Source organism: Dermacentor variabilis, chromosome 7, assembly GCF_050947875.1.
Source record: "Dermacentor variabilis isolate Ectoservices chromosome 7, ASM5094787v1, whole genome shotgun sequence".
In the NCBI taxonomy this organism is placed as follows: Eukaryota; Metazoa; Arthropoda; class Arachnida; order Ixodida; family Ixodidae; genus Dermacentor; species Dermacentor variabilis.
The window spans coordinates 9,166,169-9,182,030 of NC_134574.1; the positions used below are offsets into that span (position 1 = coordinate 9,166,169).

The following is a 15,862-nucleotide window of genomic DNA, read 5'->3' on the forward strand; positions in this document are numbered from 1 at the left end:
CATCCGAAGCCCTCTGAAGCTGAAGAAGTGAATTTGTACTAAATTTCTTAAGAGATATTCAGTTTTATAGTGGACCTCTGTTTCGTGGCAGTCTTTTCTTGCATACAAGGCTTTCCTTTCCCATTTTCCTCCAAAATACAGGAGGGTTTTCCTAGCTTTAGGGGCAGATGAGTTTTGCGGGTTATCGCCAGCTCGTGAAGGTCAGGCTCTGCAACAGACGAAAGTGTGAGCCACGCATCACATACTCGTTCACCACTTCCCTTGCCGTCAGCCTGGGTCGATCCATGGTCCTGCCAACAGTAAAGAGCAGGGGCCTTTTCATTGTTGGGTTCAGCGTCATTTGCCACCTGTCAAACATTCAGAAATCGGGAGAGCCATGGCAAGCTCGCAGGAGGCAATCACCCCCTTCCCTCCGTGTCCACCGGCCGTCCGCACAGACGTCTGCAGGCTGGCGGTCAGCACACTGGTAGCATGACACTTTCGCACCCATTTTGTAGGCCCAAAGCTAGTCTTGTGAGGGGTTACTCGAATAGGCAACAAAAAAAAAAAAAAAAACTGATGTTCGTCTGCGGACAGTGTCGGGTGCGAGAGGCTACCTTATGGTGTGTCACAAAGATGGTGGCCAGGAACAACGTTGGTGCCGTCCCGTACGCTCGCTTTTGTTAGAGGCGGTTTATCTGCTTTCCAAATATTGTGCAAATGCTTTGGATAGATCTGTGTCAATTCAGCACCAAACCAAAACTTATGTCATGAACGTCCGATGGTCGAAGTAGCATCAGTCGGGTCTAACGGCCTGACTGATGGCTGTTGAAGTGGCGTGCCGGTCCACGGACATGCATAGCAGGTTTGCCTGTGCACTTAAAGGGACACTAAAGGTTAATATTAAGTCAACGTGGACTGTTGAAATACCATCCCAGAAACCTCGAAACGCTTGTTTTGTGCGAAGAAGAGACTTATTTTAAGAGAAAATGCGTTCTGAAGCGTCCGCGTACCTCTAGCACAGTTCAAATCACCCGCCCTCCGATCGAGGAGTATTGACGTCATGGTCTCATAGTGACGTTGCGCCGTCGGTGAGTAAAACGGCTCCCGCAGACGGCGCTACGGCTTTTCTGCGCAAAACGCAAATGCGCGGCCAGAAACAGAGCCAAGACAGAACCGACAGCAGCGCGAAAGCGGAACTATGGTGGTTAGCGGAAGGGAAAGCGCGCGACGATAAGCTTGTTCTTTATTTTATGACACCAACTTCGACGCTCGTTGCAATGGACGACCTTGACGACACATTGGCTCGCGATTCTGGGCTTGAGTTCAGCGATTTAAGCACTGATGAACGTGACCTGCCACTGAGGGCTCGCGCTACCGGCGTCGTTGCGTACTACTACGCCGGCGGCCTGCTTTGAAAGGCACTCCACGCGACTTCAGTAAGTTGGCGTTGAACTCGTAATCCTCTGGACGAAACTATAGTGGACCTCTGTTTCGTGGCAGTCTTTTCTTGCATACAAGGCTTTCCTTTCCCATTTTCCTCCAAAATACAGGAGGGTTTTCCTAGCTTTAGGGGCAGATGAGTTTTGCGGGTTATCGCCAGCTCGTGAAGGTCAGGCTCTGCAACAGACGAAAGTGTGAGCCACGCATCACATACTCGTTCACCACTTCCCTTGCCGTCAGCCTGGGTCGATCCATGGTCCTGCCAACAGTAAAGAGCAGGGGCCTTTTCATTGTTGGGTTCAGCGTCATTTGCCACCTGTCAAACATTCAGAAATCGGGAGAGCCATGGCAAGCTCGCAGGAGGCAATCACCCCCTTCCCTCCGTGTCCACCGGCCGTCCGCACAGACGTCTGCAGGCTGGCGGTCAGCACACTGGTAGCATGACACTTTCGCACCCATTTTGTAGGCCCAAAGCTAGTCTTGTGAGGGGTTACTCGAATAGGCAACAAAAAAAAAAAAAAAAACTGATGTTCGTCTGCGGACAGTGTCGGGTGCGAGAGGCTACCTTATGGTGTGTCACAAAGATGGTGGCCAGGAACAACGTTGGTGCCGTCCCGTACGCTCGCTTTTGTTAGAGGCGGTTTATCTGCTTTCCAAATATTGTGCAAATGCTTTGGATAGATCTGTGTCAATTCAGCACCAAACCAAAACTTATGTCATGAACGTCCGATGGTCGAAGTAGCATCAGTCGGGTCTAACGGCCTGACTGATGGCTGTTGAAGTGGCGTGCCGGTCCACGGACATGCATAGCAGGTTTGCCTGTGCACTTAAAGGGACACTAAAGGTTAATATTAAGTCAACGTGGACTGTTGAAATACCATCCCAGAAACCTCGAAACGCTTGTTTTGTGCGAAGAAGAGACTTATTTTAAGAGAAAATGCGTTCTGAAGCGTCCGCGTACCTCTAGCACAGTTCAAATCACCCGCCCTCCGATCGAGGAGTATTGACGTCATGGTCTCATAGTGACGTTGCGCCGTCGGTGAGTAAAACGGCTCCCGCAGACGGCGCTACGGCTTTTCTGCGCAAAACGCAAATGCGCGGCCAGAAACAGAGCCAAGACAGAACCGACAGCAGCGCGAAAGCGGAACTATGGTGGTTAGCGGAAGGGAAAGCGCGCGACGATAAGCTTGTTCTTTATTTTATGACACCAACTTCGACGCTCGTTGCAATGGACGACCTTGACGACACATTGGCTCGCGATTCTGGGCTTGAGTTCAGCGATTTAAGCACTGATGAACGTGACCTGCCACTGAGGGCTCGCGCTACCGGCGTCGTTGCGTACTACTACGCCGGCGGCCTGCTTTGAAAGGCACTCCACGCGACTTCAGTAAGTTGGCGTTGAACTCGTAATCCTCTGGACGAAACTGCAGCGAGCACACTATGTGATTTTTCGGCTCTTTGCCAGCGCGCTGTGGCAGAGGTACGGCACTTAACCATTTTAACGTTGCATTCGTCACTGCATCTGCCCTTCACCAAGTTCCGCGGACCGTTCCCGCATCCCATGACATCACATGGACGTGGCATTCTCGCTGCTTGCTCCAAATGCAAGTTTCGCAAACCAGCAGGACCACCGCAGCACGACGCGATAAAGAAACAACTGAAACTCCAAAGCGTGCGCGGCGCGAAGTCGAGCGCGCAGAATCGAGCGAAAACGAAACCTTTCGATCACCCGTACTACTCAAGGTATAACGTCAAAATGTTATTTTTCCTTAGAATTGAATGGAAGTAGGCAAGTAGCATTTTCTTCCGTCTTATAATCTAATAAAATGATCTTTTTAATACGAGTATTTGAGTACTGGTGACATAAATTGTGATGAGGAGTGCTTTCGTCATCGGGCTAGTGCCGGAATGTCGCTGGGGGGTCTCAAATCGTGTCGTGCAGTTACCTCAATTTCTCGGTTACTAAAGCTCTGTTCGCGATAATATTGACGTCTTAGACAGTCTAGAGCATTGCTTTATCACTTTAACTTGACTTTCTGGTAACCTTTAGTGTCCCTTTAAATTCGCGTGTGGATGGAAAGCTTTGAATCGTGTGAGCACGTGTATCTGATATAATCTGCATGCTTTCTGGCATCTAATCGCACATGCTTCTGCGCTTCGCAAAAGACGCACTGCTTTCATCCTCGATCCTTATCACTTCAGTTGGCCCTGCCGATTGACGAACCTTGAACTGACCCCGTGCACCACGAAAAGGCTGCGCACACAAAGCACAGATTACACAGGGTGTTCCACCGCATATATGGAATGTTCTGTATATCTAATGTAGGTATTCAATTTGCGAATTTAATTATTCAGATGTTCCCTATTTGATTCGATTCAATGCTATTTGGGTATGTGCACATGCCTAGCGATAACGCGCTGCTGTTCCCTGCTCCAAGTGGCGTGAGGTAAGTGTGATATTTCGTTTTGGCAGCATTGTATTCCAGTATTGTTCACCACCTCGATTTAATTTCGGTTTCTCGTCGTCGTCATCTTAAAACACGAGACAATAGGAAAACGAGAGTGCGTCTCGGATCCCTCGGGGTTCCACTAACTTGACGTCAGGGTCTCTTACTGCACCAATTCTTGATCAGTAGGCACATCTTAACTTCCCGCCAAGGTGCCCCTCCCAACGAAGCTGCTCAACCAGGCTGAATTCGAGGAGTGCAAACGTAAGCTTGCAGAAGCCGCAAAAATCACAATGTCCCTCTTGGGCCCCACTAGCTGAGCATGTCGGCCACGCATCAGCATCTCGCCCTGCAACAATTTGGGCAATGTTTTACGTTGCGTGGGTGTCGACTGTAGTTGAGTATGCCATGTTTGTTAGTGACTTCGTGTCGTATGATTTCCCATTAGCACATTCTTTCTTGCATTTTTTTCAGAAACAGAGTTTCTACTGTATTATTACTTAGTCTACATCTGCAGGCTTGGAGTGGTGCCTGACACCGGCGAAAGATGCCAAGAGTGAATGGGACTATATTAATCAAGGTACAACCAAATTAGGAAGCTCGAACAAAGACACTCCCTCACCAGAACAGGAATTGGCCTCCTTGGTGCTGTATCCGGCTACAACCTCCCCAATGATATCTACAATTAACTCACGGCCCTCGGTCCCCAGCAGCTGTGGAGCACCTGTCCAAGGCAGCGGTCAGACCGCAGCAGAATGCAGCAGAAGGTGCTAAGAATCTCTGGGTCTGGACAGGCCGCCAATGGAAACTGACCCTGTCAACTTTTAATTGCCGAACTCTGTCGAGTGAGGCTAGCTTAGCAGTACTGTTCAAGGAACTATCAGACATTGTTTGGAATATCATCGGCCTTTGTGCGATTAGAAGAACTGGTGAGGCTTATACGTTGCTGAATAACAGCCATGTCCTCTGCCATAGAGGTGTCCCTGATAAGAAGCAATACGGAGTAGGATTCTTAATCCATAAGGACATAGCGGGCAACATTAACGAATTCTACAGCATTAATGAAAGGGTAGCCGTACTCGTAACATGGCTTTCATAGATTACGAAAAAGCATTTGATTTAGTAGAGATACCAGCAGTCATAGAGGCATTACGTAATCAAGGAGTACAGACCGCTTACGTAAATACCTTGAAATATATCTACAGAGATTCCACAGCCACCTTAATTATACACAAGAAAAGTAGGAAGATACCTATAAAGAAAGGAGTCAGACAAGGAGACACAATCTCTGCAATGCTATTCACTGCGTGCTTGGAAGAAATATTCAAGCTATTAAACTGGGAAGGTTTAGGAGTAAGGATCGACGGCAAATACTTCAGCAACCTTCGGTTTGCCAATGACATTGTTCTATTCAGCAACACTGCAGACGAGTTGCAACAAATGATGGAGGACCTTAACAGAGAGAGCGTAAGAGTGGGGCTGAAGATTAATATGCAGAAGACAAAGATAATGAATAGTCGGGCAAGGGAACAAGAATTCAGGGTCGCCAGTCAGCCTCCTGAGTCTGTGAAGGAGGTAGGTCAGCTAATTACAAGGAACCCTGACCATGAGAAGGAAATTCACAGAAGAATAAAAATGAGTTGGATCGAATATGGCAGACATCGTCAGCTCCTGACTGGAAGCTTACCGTTATCATTGAAAAGAAAGGTATACAATCTGCATTTTACCGGTGATGACATATGGGGCACAGACTTGGAGACTGACAAAGAAGCTTGAGAACAAGTTAAAAACTTCACAAAGAGGGATGGAACGAAGAGTGCTAGGCATAACTTTAAGAGACAAAAAGAGAGCGATTTGGATCAGAGAGCAAATGGGTATAGACGACATTCTAATTGACATGAAAAGAAGAAAATGGCACTGGGCAGCTCATGTAATGCGTAGGGTAGATAACCGTTAGACCATTAGGGTGACAAAATGGGTACCAATAGAAGTGGAAGCGCAGTAGAGGACAGAAGGCTAGGTGGTGCAACGAAATTAGGAAATTTTCGGGTGCTAGTTGGAACCTGCTGTTGCAGGACCGGGGTAGTTGGCGATCGCGGGGAGAGGCCTTTGCCCTGCAGTGGACAAAATATAGGCTGATGATGATGATGAGTACTTAGTGCTAACATCAGTTTGGCCACACTACCAATTAATGAACCTGGGCTTTGTTACCGATGTGATTTCGTTTTAGTGCATCTTTGTCTAAACTGCAATCACACATTTTATGGTAACCTCGTGCTTTCAACACTCTGAATGCAGGCTCGGTTGTCTTCATGTGCAATTGGCACCTGCCAACACCAGAATGCTGCTTAGAACAGAAAATTGGGTCAGTTTGTATTGCATGAACATGATGTGCACAGGACACAAACAAGGGGTAGCATTTGAAATGCTACGGTTTACGGGAAGAAGTTGTGAAGAGAGGTCTTCACCCGCAGTTTCGTGCTGCAAATAAGCTTTGCTGTTGGTCAACTGAACAGTTGCCCAGCAGCAGAGCTTATTCAGCAACAGTGAGGGAACATAAAGCCCCTGCATCTACGCACCACCACCGCTTTCTTAACTAGCGACAACCTTTGTTGTGCGCCGCCTTTTCCCCTCGCACCAAATCCGATTCCGGTATTTCCGGTTCCGGCGTTTCCGCTTCCTGGAGTTGCACTGCGGGAATTTCCGCTTTGACTGCTGTTAGACGATGATGAGACGCCCGCGCGTGCTTAGCAGAGCTGTGGCAGTCACCATAAGAAGAATGCAAAGGGGACAAGCTATTGTATTTCGCTGAAGTAGTAGTTCGCGGTTGCTGTTGTCCAAATGCACGAAAAACGGCAGTGGTCTCCAACCGCCCAGGCACTACATTCCACTGTATGTTGTCGCTTGTGCCACAACCCATCGCAGGTTGACGCGAAGCAGCGAACACGAGCTGGTTACAGTAGGTGGTTCTTGGATGGAATCGCATTCACAGTTTCAACCGCAGCTCGTGCAATTAAAGCCTCTCCAGCGGCGTGAAAGTAAACAACGCTAAAAAACAGTGTCACTTCCACTCGGAACAGGAAGCTGCAGCTACGTAAGTTCCGCTTGATGGCGGAAGCTAAGGGGGTGAGTGGGAGAGGAGCATGGAGGAGGAGGGAAGGTTGGCGGTACTTAACCTGGTCGGCGGAAATGTGTATGGAGGGGCTTTAAGGGAACATAGCCTCCTGTCGATGGCAGGAGGCGCTCATTGGCAAATGAGTGATTATTGGCTACGGGCAGCACATCAGAGTGGAGGTGGTGATGCAGAGGTCCAACAGCTTGAATGCCCCCATCATGTGTACATTTCAGATTACTTGTAGCCACTCTACCAAATAGGAGCACTAGGTATTCATGGCAACACCACTTAAACTGTTGTATGAAATTTTGTTGGAGAGGCGGCATTGTGTGTTGTGTTCAGTTTAAACGGAAACTCTGGTGAAATGATGTTGCTGCACTGGGATGCTTTGCTTTGTGCATCTGCAGAGTAGTGCCAGTGGTCTTCTAGGGTTGCACTAAGACACTGTTCCTCCTCTCACCCTCTCTGTGCTTGTAGGCCAATCTCTACGGAGAGTTTCTTGAAAAGGTAACCACTCACCTTGGGTTCAGTGTTCTCATGGTTGCTTGCTTGTTTGCATGCTTGCTTGCTTTCTTGCTTGGGCATCTCACTGTTTTCCTTGCCAGCCTAATGGCCTGCTTTGTGGTAGAACTGCACGCCATATACACTACGAGCCAAACCTGGATGGAACACTGTTAGGTTGGCTGTTTTTGTGTGAAGGCAACTAGGCCACGTTGCACCTAATATTAAGGTGTGAACATGCATTTATCGTGAATATGAAGCAACTGATTAGGTCTGTTCTCTACATTCAAAGTTTATTTACCCTTGTGTGCCAAGGATGAGACTTGCTTGTTTCGGGATTTTCTTTCATCTACTCAGTGCCACAGACAAGTGGCAGTCGTTTCATCATCTTGGGTTGAATGCTACTCTGCTAGATCGCGGCAGCTTCCCAGAAAATTTTTTTGTGAGCATGGGTGGAAAAAACCCAGTGAAAGTCTGGCTCCCATAGGATTTAAAAATGAGGGAACAGAAATAAGCAGCTGCAGCAACCTCAGCCACCCTCCTTTAATGCCGAGAACAACGTGTCTTTTGGACGTTTTCTCTCCTTAGGTAAACGACCAAACCCATGAAGCTTAGTGAATCATATTCAGAGCTTAAGCTTGCCTAGTACTGACCAATTGCAAGGAAGCCTCTGGCGGCCTCTCGCATATGAACAGGGCAAAACCGAAATACTTTGCTGCCATTGCCTCTATGATTTCCTTGTATGCCTCACATGGAGGATAACGAAAGTATGTTGACTTTTGCTCGAAGAAATGTCGAGCACTTTAACAGATACTAAAAAAACAGCAAATCAACTGCTGCTATTGAAACAATAAAAGCTTTTCGGAAAGAATCTTTCATTTAATACATATCAAGAAATTATGGTGGTTTTCAAGAGGGAATGGGGGGGGGGAGGGACTTGGCACAGAAAGTTTTTTTTTTAGTGGAATTGCTCAGAACAACATTAAACCTTGAAAAAAAGTAAGGTAAGAATGGATGCAGTCAGTAGAGGTAGGCTAATGAAAGCAGCATCTTATGAGCGTTTTCTTTTTTTGCACACAAATAAGAATACAGCCAACATCCAATTTTTCAGACTCCCTAGGTACTGCGAAAACAAAAATCGGGCAGTCTGAAAAATTCAATGCAGGCCTTTTGTTGCCCCCGAAGGCTTGACACAGGCGCATCCAGAACAGCTGCGAAGGCCTGTCAGTACACTTCTATCGATGCTCGTAATGTGGCAAGTGACAGTGGGTCCACATGTGTATAATTGAGGAAGGCATACTGGGTCTCGCAACGGTGGCCCCTTTTAGCTGTTGTTATGCTTCATTGCTTGACCAAGTAACATTGCCATGTTGCAGCAAAGCAGACTCTTGGGAACTGGCATTATGACCAACTTGATTGACCCTTTGTGTGCTTTCCGCACTTTGAAGCCATCAGTGAAGCAGAGTTGGCACCATTGTTTACAGTGGCGAGTCCGTTCAATGAAAACCACTGCATCAAATAAAGAGAAGCTTTGCACCAAACGTCAAAGCAGCTAGGCCTAAAGTTTGTGGCGACACACTCCGCGCATATTTCTGCGCACCCTCCGTCTTATCATCTGGCCCAGCATAACACAGCTGCACGCTGGACTGCATGGTCGATAAAACATAGCGCCACCGCCACGTCACCCGAGGCATGCGTCACTGACGGTGGCTATAAAAACGGGCTGCCTGGCTGAGAAAGACCGCCTTCTACCTTCCGCTACTAGGACGAACGTAGTGTTGGTATGCCCGTCCGCTGCCATCGTTAGTCGAATAAAGAAGCGTTACATTTTTATGTTGGGATTCGTCCTTCGGCAGACACGACCTCCCACATCTGGTGACCCGAACAACGAACAAGAACGCATCGCCATGGACGAACAAGACGCCCTTCAACGACAGCTGGAACTTCTCAACAGACAGCTTCACGCGCAGCAAGAGGTGATCCAGAAGCAAGAGCAACAGCTTCAAGAACGGCACAACCAACCTGATGGTTCCGTGCAGCAGCATCCTGCCGGCTCCGCCGAGGACATCAGAACCCCGGCAGATGGCATCCCGCATGCGGCCCCGCATGGCGTCTGGCGTGTCGCTGTCAAACTCCCGCCGTTTTGGGCCGACTCACCCGAGGTATGGTTCGCCCAAGTCGAGGCCCAGTTCTCCCTCGAGCACATCACGCAAGACCGGACCCGCTACGATTATGTCGTCGCCCACCTCGATGCCCACTACGCCAGCGAGGTCCGGGATATCCTTGCCAACCCACCAACGGCCAACCTTTACGAACACCTCAAGACGGAACTCATTCGCCGCCTGTCACTCTCGGAAGACCAGAAGGTGCGACAACTTCAGTCCGCAGAACTTGCCGAGCGCAAGCCTTCGCAGCTCCCCCGCCACATGCGTGCTCTCGCAGGCAACATGGAAGTCCAGGATTCCTTGCTGCGAGCACTTTGGCTTCGACTTCCACCGCACGTCCAGGCAATTCTGCAGGCTCAGCTTACGCTACCTCTCAACCAACTCGCCGGGATTACTGATCGCGTCATCGAGGTCTCTTTGCCGCCTTTGTCGCCCACCGTCCAGGCTGTCGCCGCACCGCTGAACACCATAGAGCTTGCGCGGCGTATCGACGATATCAACCGACAGCTCAGCTCCATTCAACGACGCCTGGATCAACACTTGCCGACGCGCCACTCGCACAGCCGTGGCCAGAACGCTACCCCGTCGCAGCAGCCTGGTGACGACCGGTGTTACTACCGTAGACACTTCGGGGACAGAGCACAGCAATGTCGACCACCCTGCTCCACTAAAAATCAAGGAAACGCCAACGGCAGCTCGTAGCCACGGCTGCGAGCTGCCAACCTGGAGGCCGTCGCATCTTCGTCACCGACCAAATTACAAAGCAGTGGTTCCTTGTCGACAGCGGTTCCGACATTAGCTGCTACCCGCGAGCCCACCTTCAAGGTCCCGACTGCCGCCACGACCGTCTCATCGACTGACAACGGGGCATTCTGCGCCAGGACAGCGAACGACTACCCACCAGCCAAGCATCAAAGTACTCAGTGTCGAACATAATTCACCGTACCACGCTATCCTCGCTGAATTTCCCGGTTTGACACGCCCCAGCGGGTTGCCACGCAACGTGCAGCACACCACCTTGCACTACATCCGGACCACCCCAGGCCCCCCAGTTTTCTGTCACGCCCGTCGCCTTGCCCCGGACCGCATGCGCATAGCCAAAGCAGAGTTTGAAGCCATGCTCCGGGAGGGAATCGCCCGCCCCTCCGACGGCCCATGGGCCTCGCCACTTCACCTCGGCCCTAAGAAGACCGAAGGCTGGCGGCCCTGTGGGGACTACCGTGCCCTCAACGCCCGCACAATTCCGTACAGGTACCCCGTTCACCACATACAGGACTTCGCCCATTGCATTTCCGGCTGCCACGTTTTTTCCGTGCTAGACTTGGTCAAGGCCTACACGCAGATACCCGGCAATCCGGACGACGTCCCGAAAACTGCAATTATTACTCCTTTCGGCTTGTTCGAGTTTCCCTTCATCAGCTTTGGCCTGAGGAACGCTAGACAAACCTTTCAACGCTTCATCGACGAAGTCATCCGTGGCCTCGACTTCTGCTTCGTCTATCTTGACGACATATTGGTCTTTTCCCGCAACACCGACGAACACCACAGGCACCTTCGTCTGCTTTTCCAACGCCTCGATGACCACGGCTTACTCGTCAATGTCCCAAAGAGCACACTCGGCGCTTCAGTCGTCAAATTCCTAGGCCATAAGTCTCATCAGAGGGAACTCGACCCTTACCTCAACGCGTCTCAGACATGCAAAATTACACTCAACCAGCCACCGCTAAAGACCTTCGCCGTTTCCTCGGCATGCTGAACATTTACAGGTGTTTCTTGCCACATGCAGCCGACTACCAGGCTCCCCTCCATGATGCTTTGGCTGGTCTACGAGGAAACCAACCCGTCACGTGGACACCGGCCTTAACGGAACTTTTCGAAAAATGCAAAGCTGCTCTTTGCACTGCCACACTTCTCTCCCATCCTGTGCCAGACACTCCCTTGGGGCTCTTCACGGACGCCTCTAGCATCGCCGTAGGCGCCGCCCTTATGCAGCACGTAGACAGCACCTGGCCTCCCTTGGCGTTCTTCTCTAAGAAACTCTCAGCTCGCAAAACGACCCTTTCTGCGGCCAGTCCCACCGACGAAACCACGACCCCCGCGCCGTCGAGTTCGCCAGCTTACTACAGAGAACTTCTGGCGATATACGAAGCAGTTCAGCACTTTAGCCACATTCTCGAAGCACAACACTGCACTATCTACACCGACCATAAACCTCTGACCTACGCCTTCTCTCAGCGCCGTGACAAACTCCCGCCGGTCCAGCAGAACCAGCTCTCGTTCATCGCCCAGTTTACCACCGACATCCAACATGTCAGCGGGAAGGACAACGTGGTCGCCGACGTGCTTTCATGTGTGGCAGCTATTAGCCCTTTGCAGATAACAGCTGATGTCCTTGCCGAGGCTCAGGCTACGGACGCTGAACTGCAGGGGCTTCTTAAGGGCGGGTCCCCACTACAGCTGCAGCAAGTCCTCTTACCTGAATCGACAAAGACTATCTACTGCGACATATCAACAGCACGAAGCAGGCCTTACGTGCCCCTTTCCCATCGCCGTGGCCTCTTTAACCAGCTACATAATCTCAGCCATCCTGGCATACGCGCCTCTGCACGCCTCGTGGCTGACCGCTATGTCTGGCCCTCCATGCAGCGGGATTGCCGCACCTGGGCGCGCTCCTGCATTCAATGCCAGTGCGCTAAAGTCACCAGGCATGTCACTTCACCACTCGGCTCATTCCCCCAGACCTCTGGTTGGTTTCAGCACGTCCACCTTGATATCATAGGCCCCTTGCCTCCAGCTGGACGCTATCGCTACTGCCTCATCACCATCCATCGGTACACTCGATGCCCTGAGGCATGGTCCCTCGAGGGAATCACTGCGGAAGACGTCGCCTCGGCCTTCTTTGCCGGCTGGATTGCCCGCTTCGGGCCCCCTCGCCGCGTCACCACCGACCAAGGACGACAGTTCGAATCGCACCTTTTCCGGCTGCTCGGGCTGACCATCGGGTTCGAACGCTTGCGGACCACCAGCTACCACCCATGCGCCAACGTTTCCACCGACAGTTCAAAGCAGCCATCATGTGCCACCCGGACTCAACCTGGCCTGAAGCCATCCCAGCCGTCACCCTACGTCTTCGCACCACCTTCAAGCCCGACATTCAGGCTACAACCGCAGAGCTCGTCTACGGGGAACCCCTCCGTCTCCCAGGCAAATTTCTCGCTGCACCGCCATCCACCACCGCGACGTCAGATCCCACTGATTTCATCGCCTAGCTCCGACGCACCATCGCTGCCCTCCGCCCGTCACCTGCAGCTCACCACTATAGGCCTCGTGCACCGCCTATAGACGCGCCACTGATAGCCACCTAGCGGGCGCTTCCAACAATACGCGCGGGAGCAGTAGCAGACGACAACACTTTGCAGCAAGGGTGACTGAAGTTCGCGGCTGCGATTTGTCCTTTGTTTGGGCGCCAGACTGCTTCTTATGCGGTGACAGCTGTAGGGAAGACGCAGACCTCTGTGGGAGCGGGTATGAACAAGATGTTACCGGTGTTTGGGGCAAAATGGTCCACATACGCGCCAGGTGCATCCCGCAGACAAACGCCATGAAGACCATTTATATGAATGTAGTATCTCAGTTTCAATTTCTGTTTGCCCTTACACGCCGCCAGTGGCGCCAGTGTTGCCACCTGTATATATACATGCCTCTGAATAAAGAGTGCTAGTTCCATTGCGGCCGTGACTGTATTCGTGGTTCAACTGCGGCTACCGCCGAAATACAACAATGGCGACGAGGGTGGGACCTTTTCGAGGGGCGTAACCGCGCCCGCAACTTTACTACGCCATGAGCTGTATCGGGCTCGCTCCGCCGCCCCCATTCTTGCCTGTACCCGGCCGCCCTCCTGTTCCCTGGCCGCAATGGTACCGGATGTTCGAGAACTTTCTGCTGGCATCAGGAGCATCCAACTTCAAGCCCGAACGTCGCAAGGCCCTGCTGATACACAGCCTCGGTGTTGAGGGTCAACGTATCTTCTCCAGCCTACTGCTTACGTCGGATGCCGCCCAGAGCGGTGAGTCAGCTGCCGGCGGTAAACGTAGTAAGGAGAGCGGGGACGCCACTCAGGCTTCCGTTTATGACGAAGCTATCGAAACCTTAAAGCAACATTTCACAAGCGCAAGCAATGTCTTCGCGGAAAGGCACCGGTTTCGCCGTCGTATGCAACAACCGGGGGAGTCTGTACAGGAGTACGTTGCTGCACTACGTGCTCTCGTGGTAGCATGTTCTTACGTGTCTCTGGAAGACTCGCTTCGTGACCAGTTCGTGGAAGGGGTCGCGTCCCAGCATCTTCGCGAACGCCTTCTTCTTGGCTCGACCCTCTCGTTTCCCCGAACAGTGGCATTAGCTTCACAAGTCGAACAGGCCAATGAGGATATTCGAGAATTTGCTTCCGGCAATGTGCAGCGCATATCAGGGCACTCTCGCTTGGCGCTATACGACCATAGAAGCATTGGAACGCGCCACCCTCCGCGTAACGAAGCGCGCCTGCGTGAACCTCGTACCGAGGCGAGCCTGCAGCACGACAGCCGCCAACCTGCCTCATATCTGCGCCCATACAACTCGTCCTCTCACTGCTATCGTTGCGGTTCGCGCCAGCACCATGCCGCATCACCCCGCTGCCCAGCCCAAGGTCAACGTTGCTATCATTGTGGTCTCATTGGTCACTTCAGCGCGGTATGCAACAAGAAGCGACGGGCCGTTGCGGTTCGTGAGCTTAGCGAACAGACATTGCCCGACAATGAAACCTTGCCCGACAGTGAAACTGACAATGAAGCTGTGAGCATTCTATGCGTGACCGCGTCCGGCCGCGCCGGAATTCTAGTCGAGGTAGCAGTTGGTCACACGACTTTAACATTCCTTATCGACTCGGGATCGTCAGTCTCCATTCTAGCGGGGGATCTTTTTGATAAACATTTTGCCGAACAGGTGCTGCTGTCCGCGCCCCGTGTGCAGCTGTTAGATTATTCAAAAAAGCCTATTCCAGTGCGAGGATGCTTTCTTTCGAAAGTCGCATACAAGGAACGCGAGGCGTCCATTCTGTTCTACGTTGTCTCGCAAGGTACATCGCTTCTGGGTATAGACGCCATTATGGCTCTTGACTTCCAGATTGATGGCTTGTCCCTCCGCTGCCTTGAGACTACTACGTCAGCTAGCAGTGCTACCAACGTACAAGTTCCAGTTCAGGAACCAGTTTCATCTGCAAGTCTTCCAGCACAGTTGCGCAATAATTTTGCATGTCTTTTCGACTCCGCCCTCGGCCTAGCAAATGCGTTTGTACATCGTGTCAAAGTAAGGCTCTCGATTCCGCCCGTTATAGCAAAATTTCGCCGCCTTCCTCTTTCACTCCGAGCTCGGGTATCTGAGGAACTTCGTCGGCTAGAGCAGTTGGGCGTGATAGAGCGCATTAACGCTTCAGAATGGGTGTCTCCGATTGTTGTTGTTCAAAAGAAGGATGGAGGCATTCGTGTTTGTGTGGACCTACGGGAGCCTAATAAAGCTGTCGTGACGGATAGCTTCCCTCTTCCACACACCGAAGAACTCCTCCACAGTCTTTATGGGGCAACGCATTTTTCGAGGCTAGATCTCGCGTCGGCCTATTACCAGGTTTTGCTCGATCCTGAAAGCCGTGACTTGACCGCTTTCATAACTCACGATGGCCTCTTCCGCTTCAAGCGCGTTTGCTTCGGGTTGGCATCCGCCCCCGCTGCATTTCAACAAATGATGTCGAAAATCCTTCAAGGATGTTCTGGTGTTTTGTTCTATATCGATGACATCATTGTTTTCGGGAAGAGCGAACAGGAACACTTTGCCAACCTGACCGCTGTACTGCGGGGCATTAAGGAAGCAGGGCTCAAGTTGAATGACAAGTGCGTATTCGGCGTACAGGAACTTTCCTTCTTGGGACACAGGATCACACCGCAAGGCATCTCTCATTTGCCAGAGAAAATTGTTTCCATTATGAATACTCCGGCGCCCACTGATAGTACTAGTCTACGCTCTTTCCTCGGACTGATCGAGTATTATGCCAAGTTCGTTCCCAGGCTTGCTGATGTGGTAGAACCAATGCGAGCTCTTCTCCGGAAGAACCAGCCATTCATATGGAACGATGCTGTAGACGCCAGTTTCGCCCAGGTGAAGTTTCTGCTCTCTTCCAGCAA

General features: G+C 51.2%; 1 protein-coding gene across 21 annotated transcripts in view; it reads left to right on the forward strand.

The window, feature by feature from the left end:
• The window catches only part of LOC142587302 (uncharacterized), a 410,079-nt gene that overhangs the window by 324,179 nt on the left and 70,038 nt on the right, over window positions 1-15,862 (forward strand). For 17 of the 21 annotated variants that reach the window (XR_012829442.1, XM_075698179.1, XM_075698189.1 and 14 more), the window contains one exon: window positions 7,462-7,491. The exons of the other annotated variants lie outside the window; for them this stretch is intronic. Coding sequence is in view for 16 of the 17 variants with exons in the window: in XM_075698179.1 (XP_075554294.1) it covers window positions 7,462-7,491 (30 nt within the window). In the remaining variant the exon portion in view is untranslated. The remainder of the gene's footprint in view (window positions 1-7,461; window positions 7,492-15,862) is intronic. 21 annotated transcript variants of the gene reach the window in all.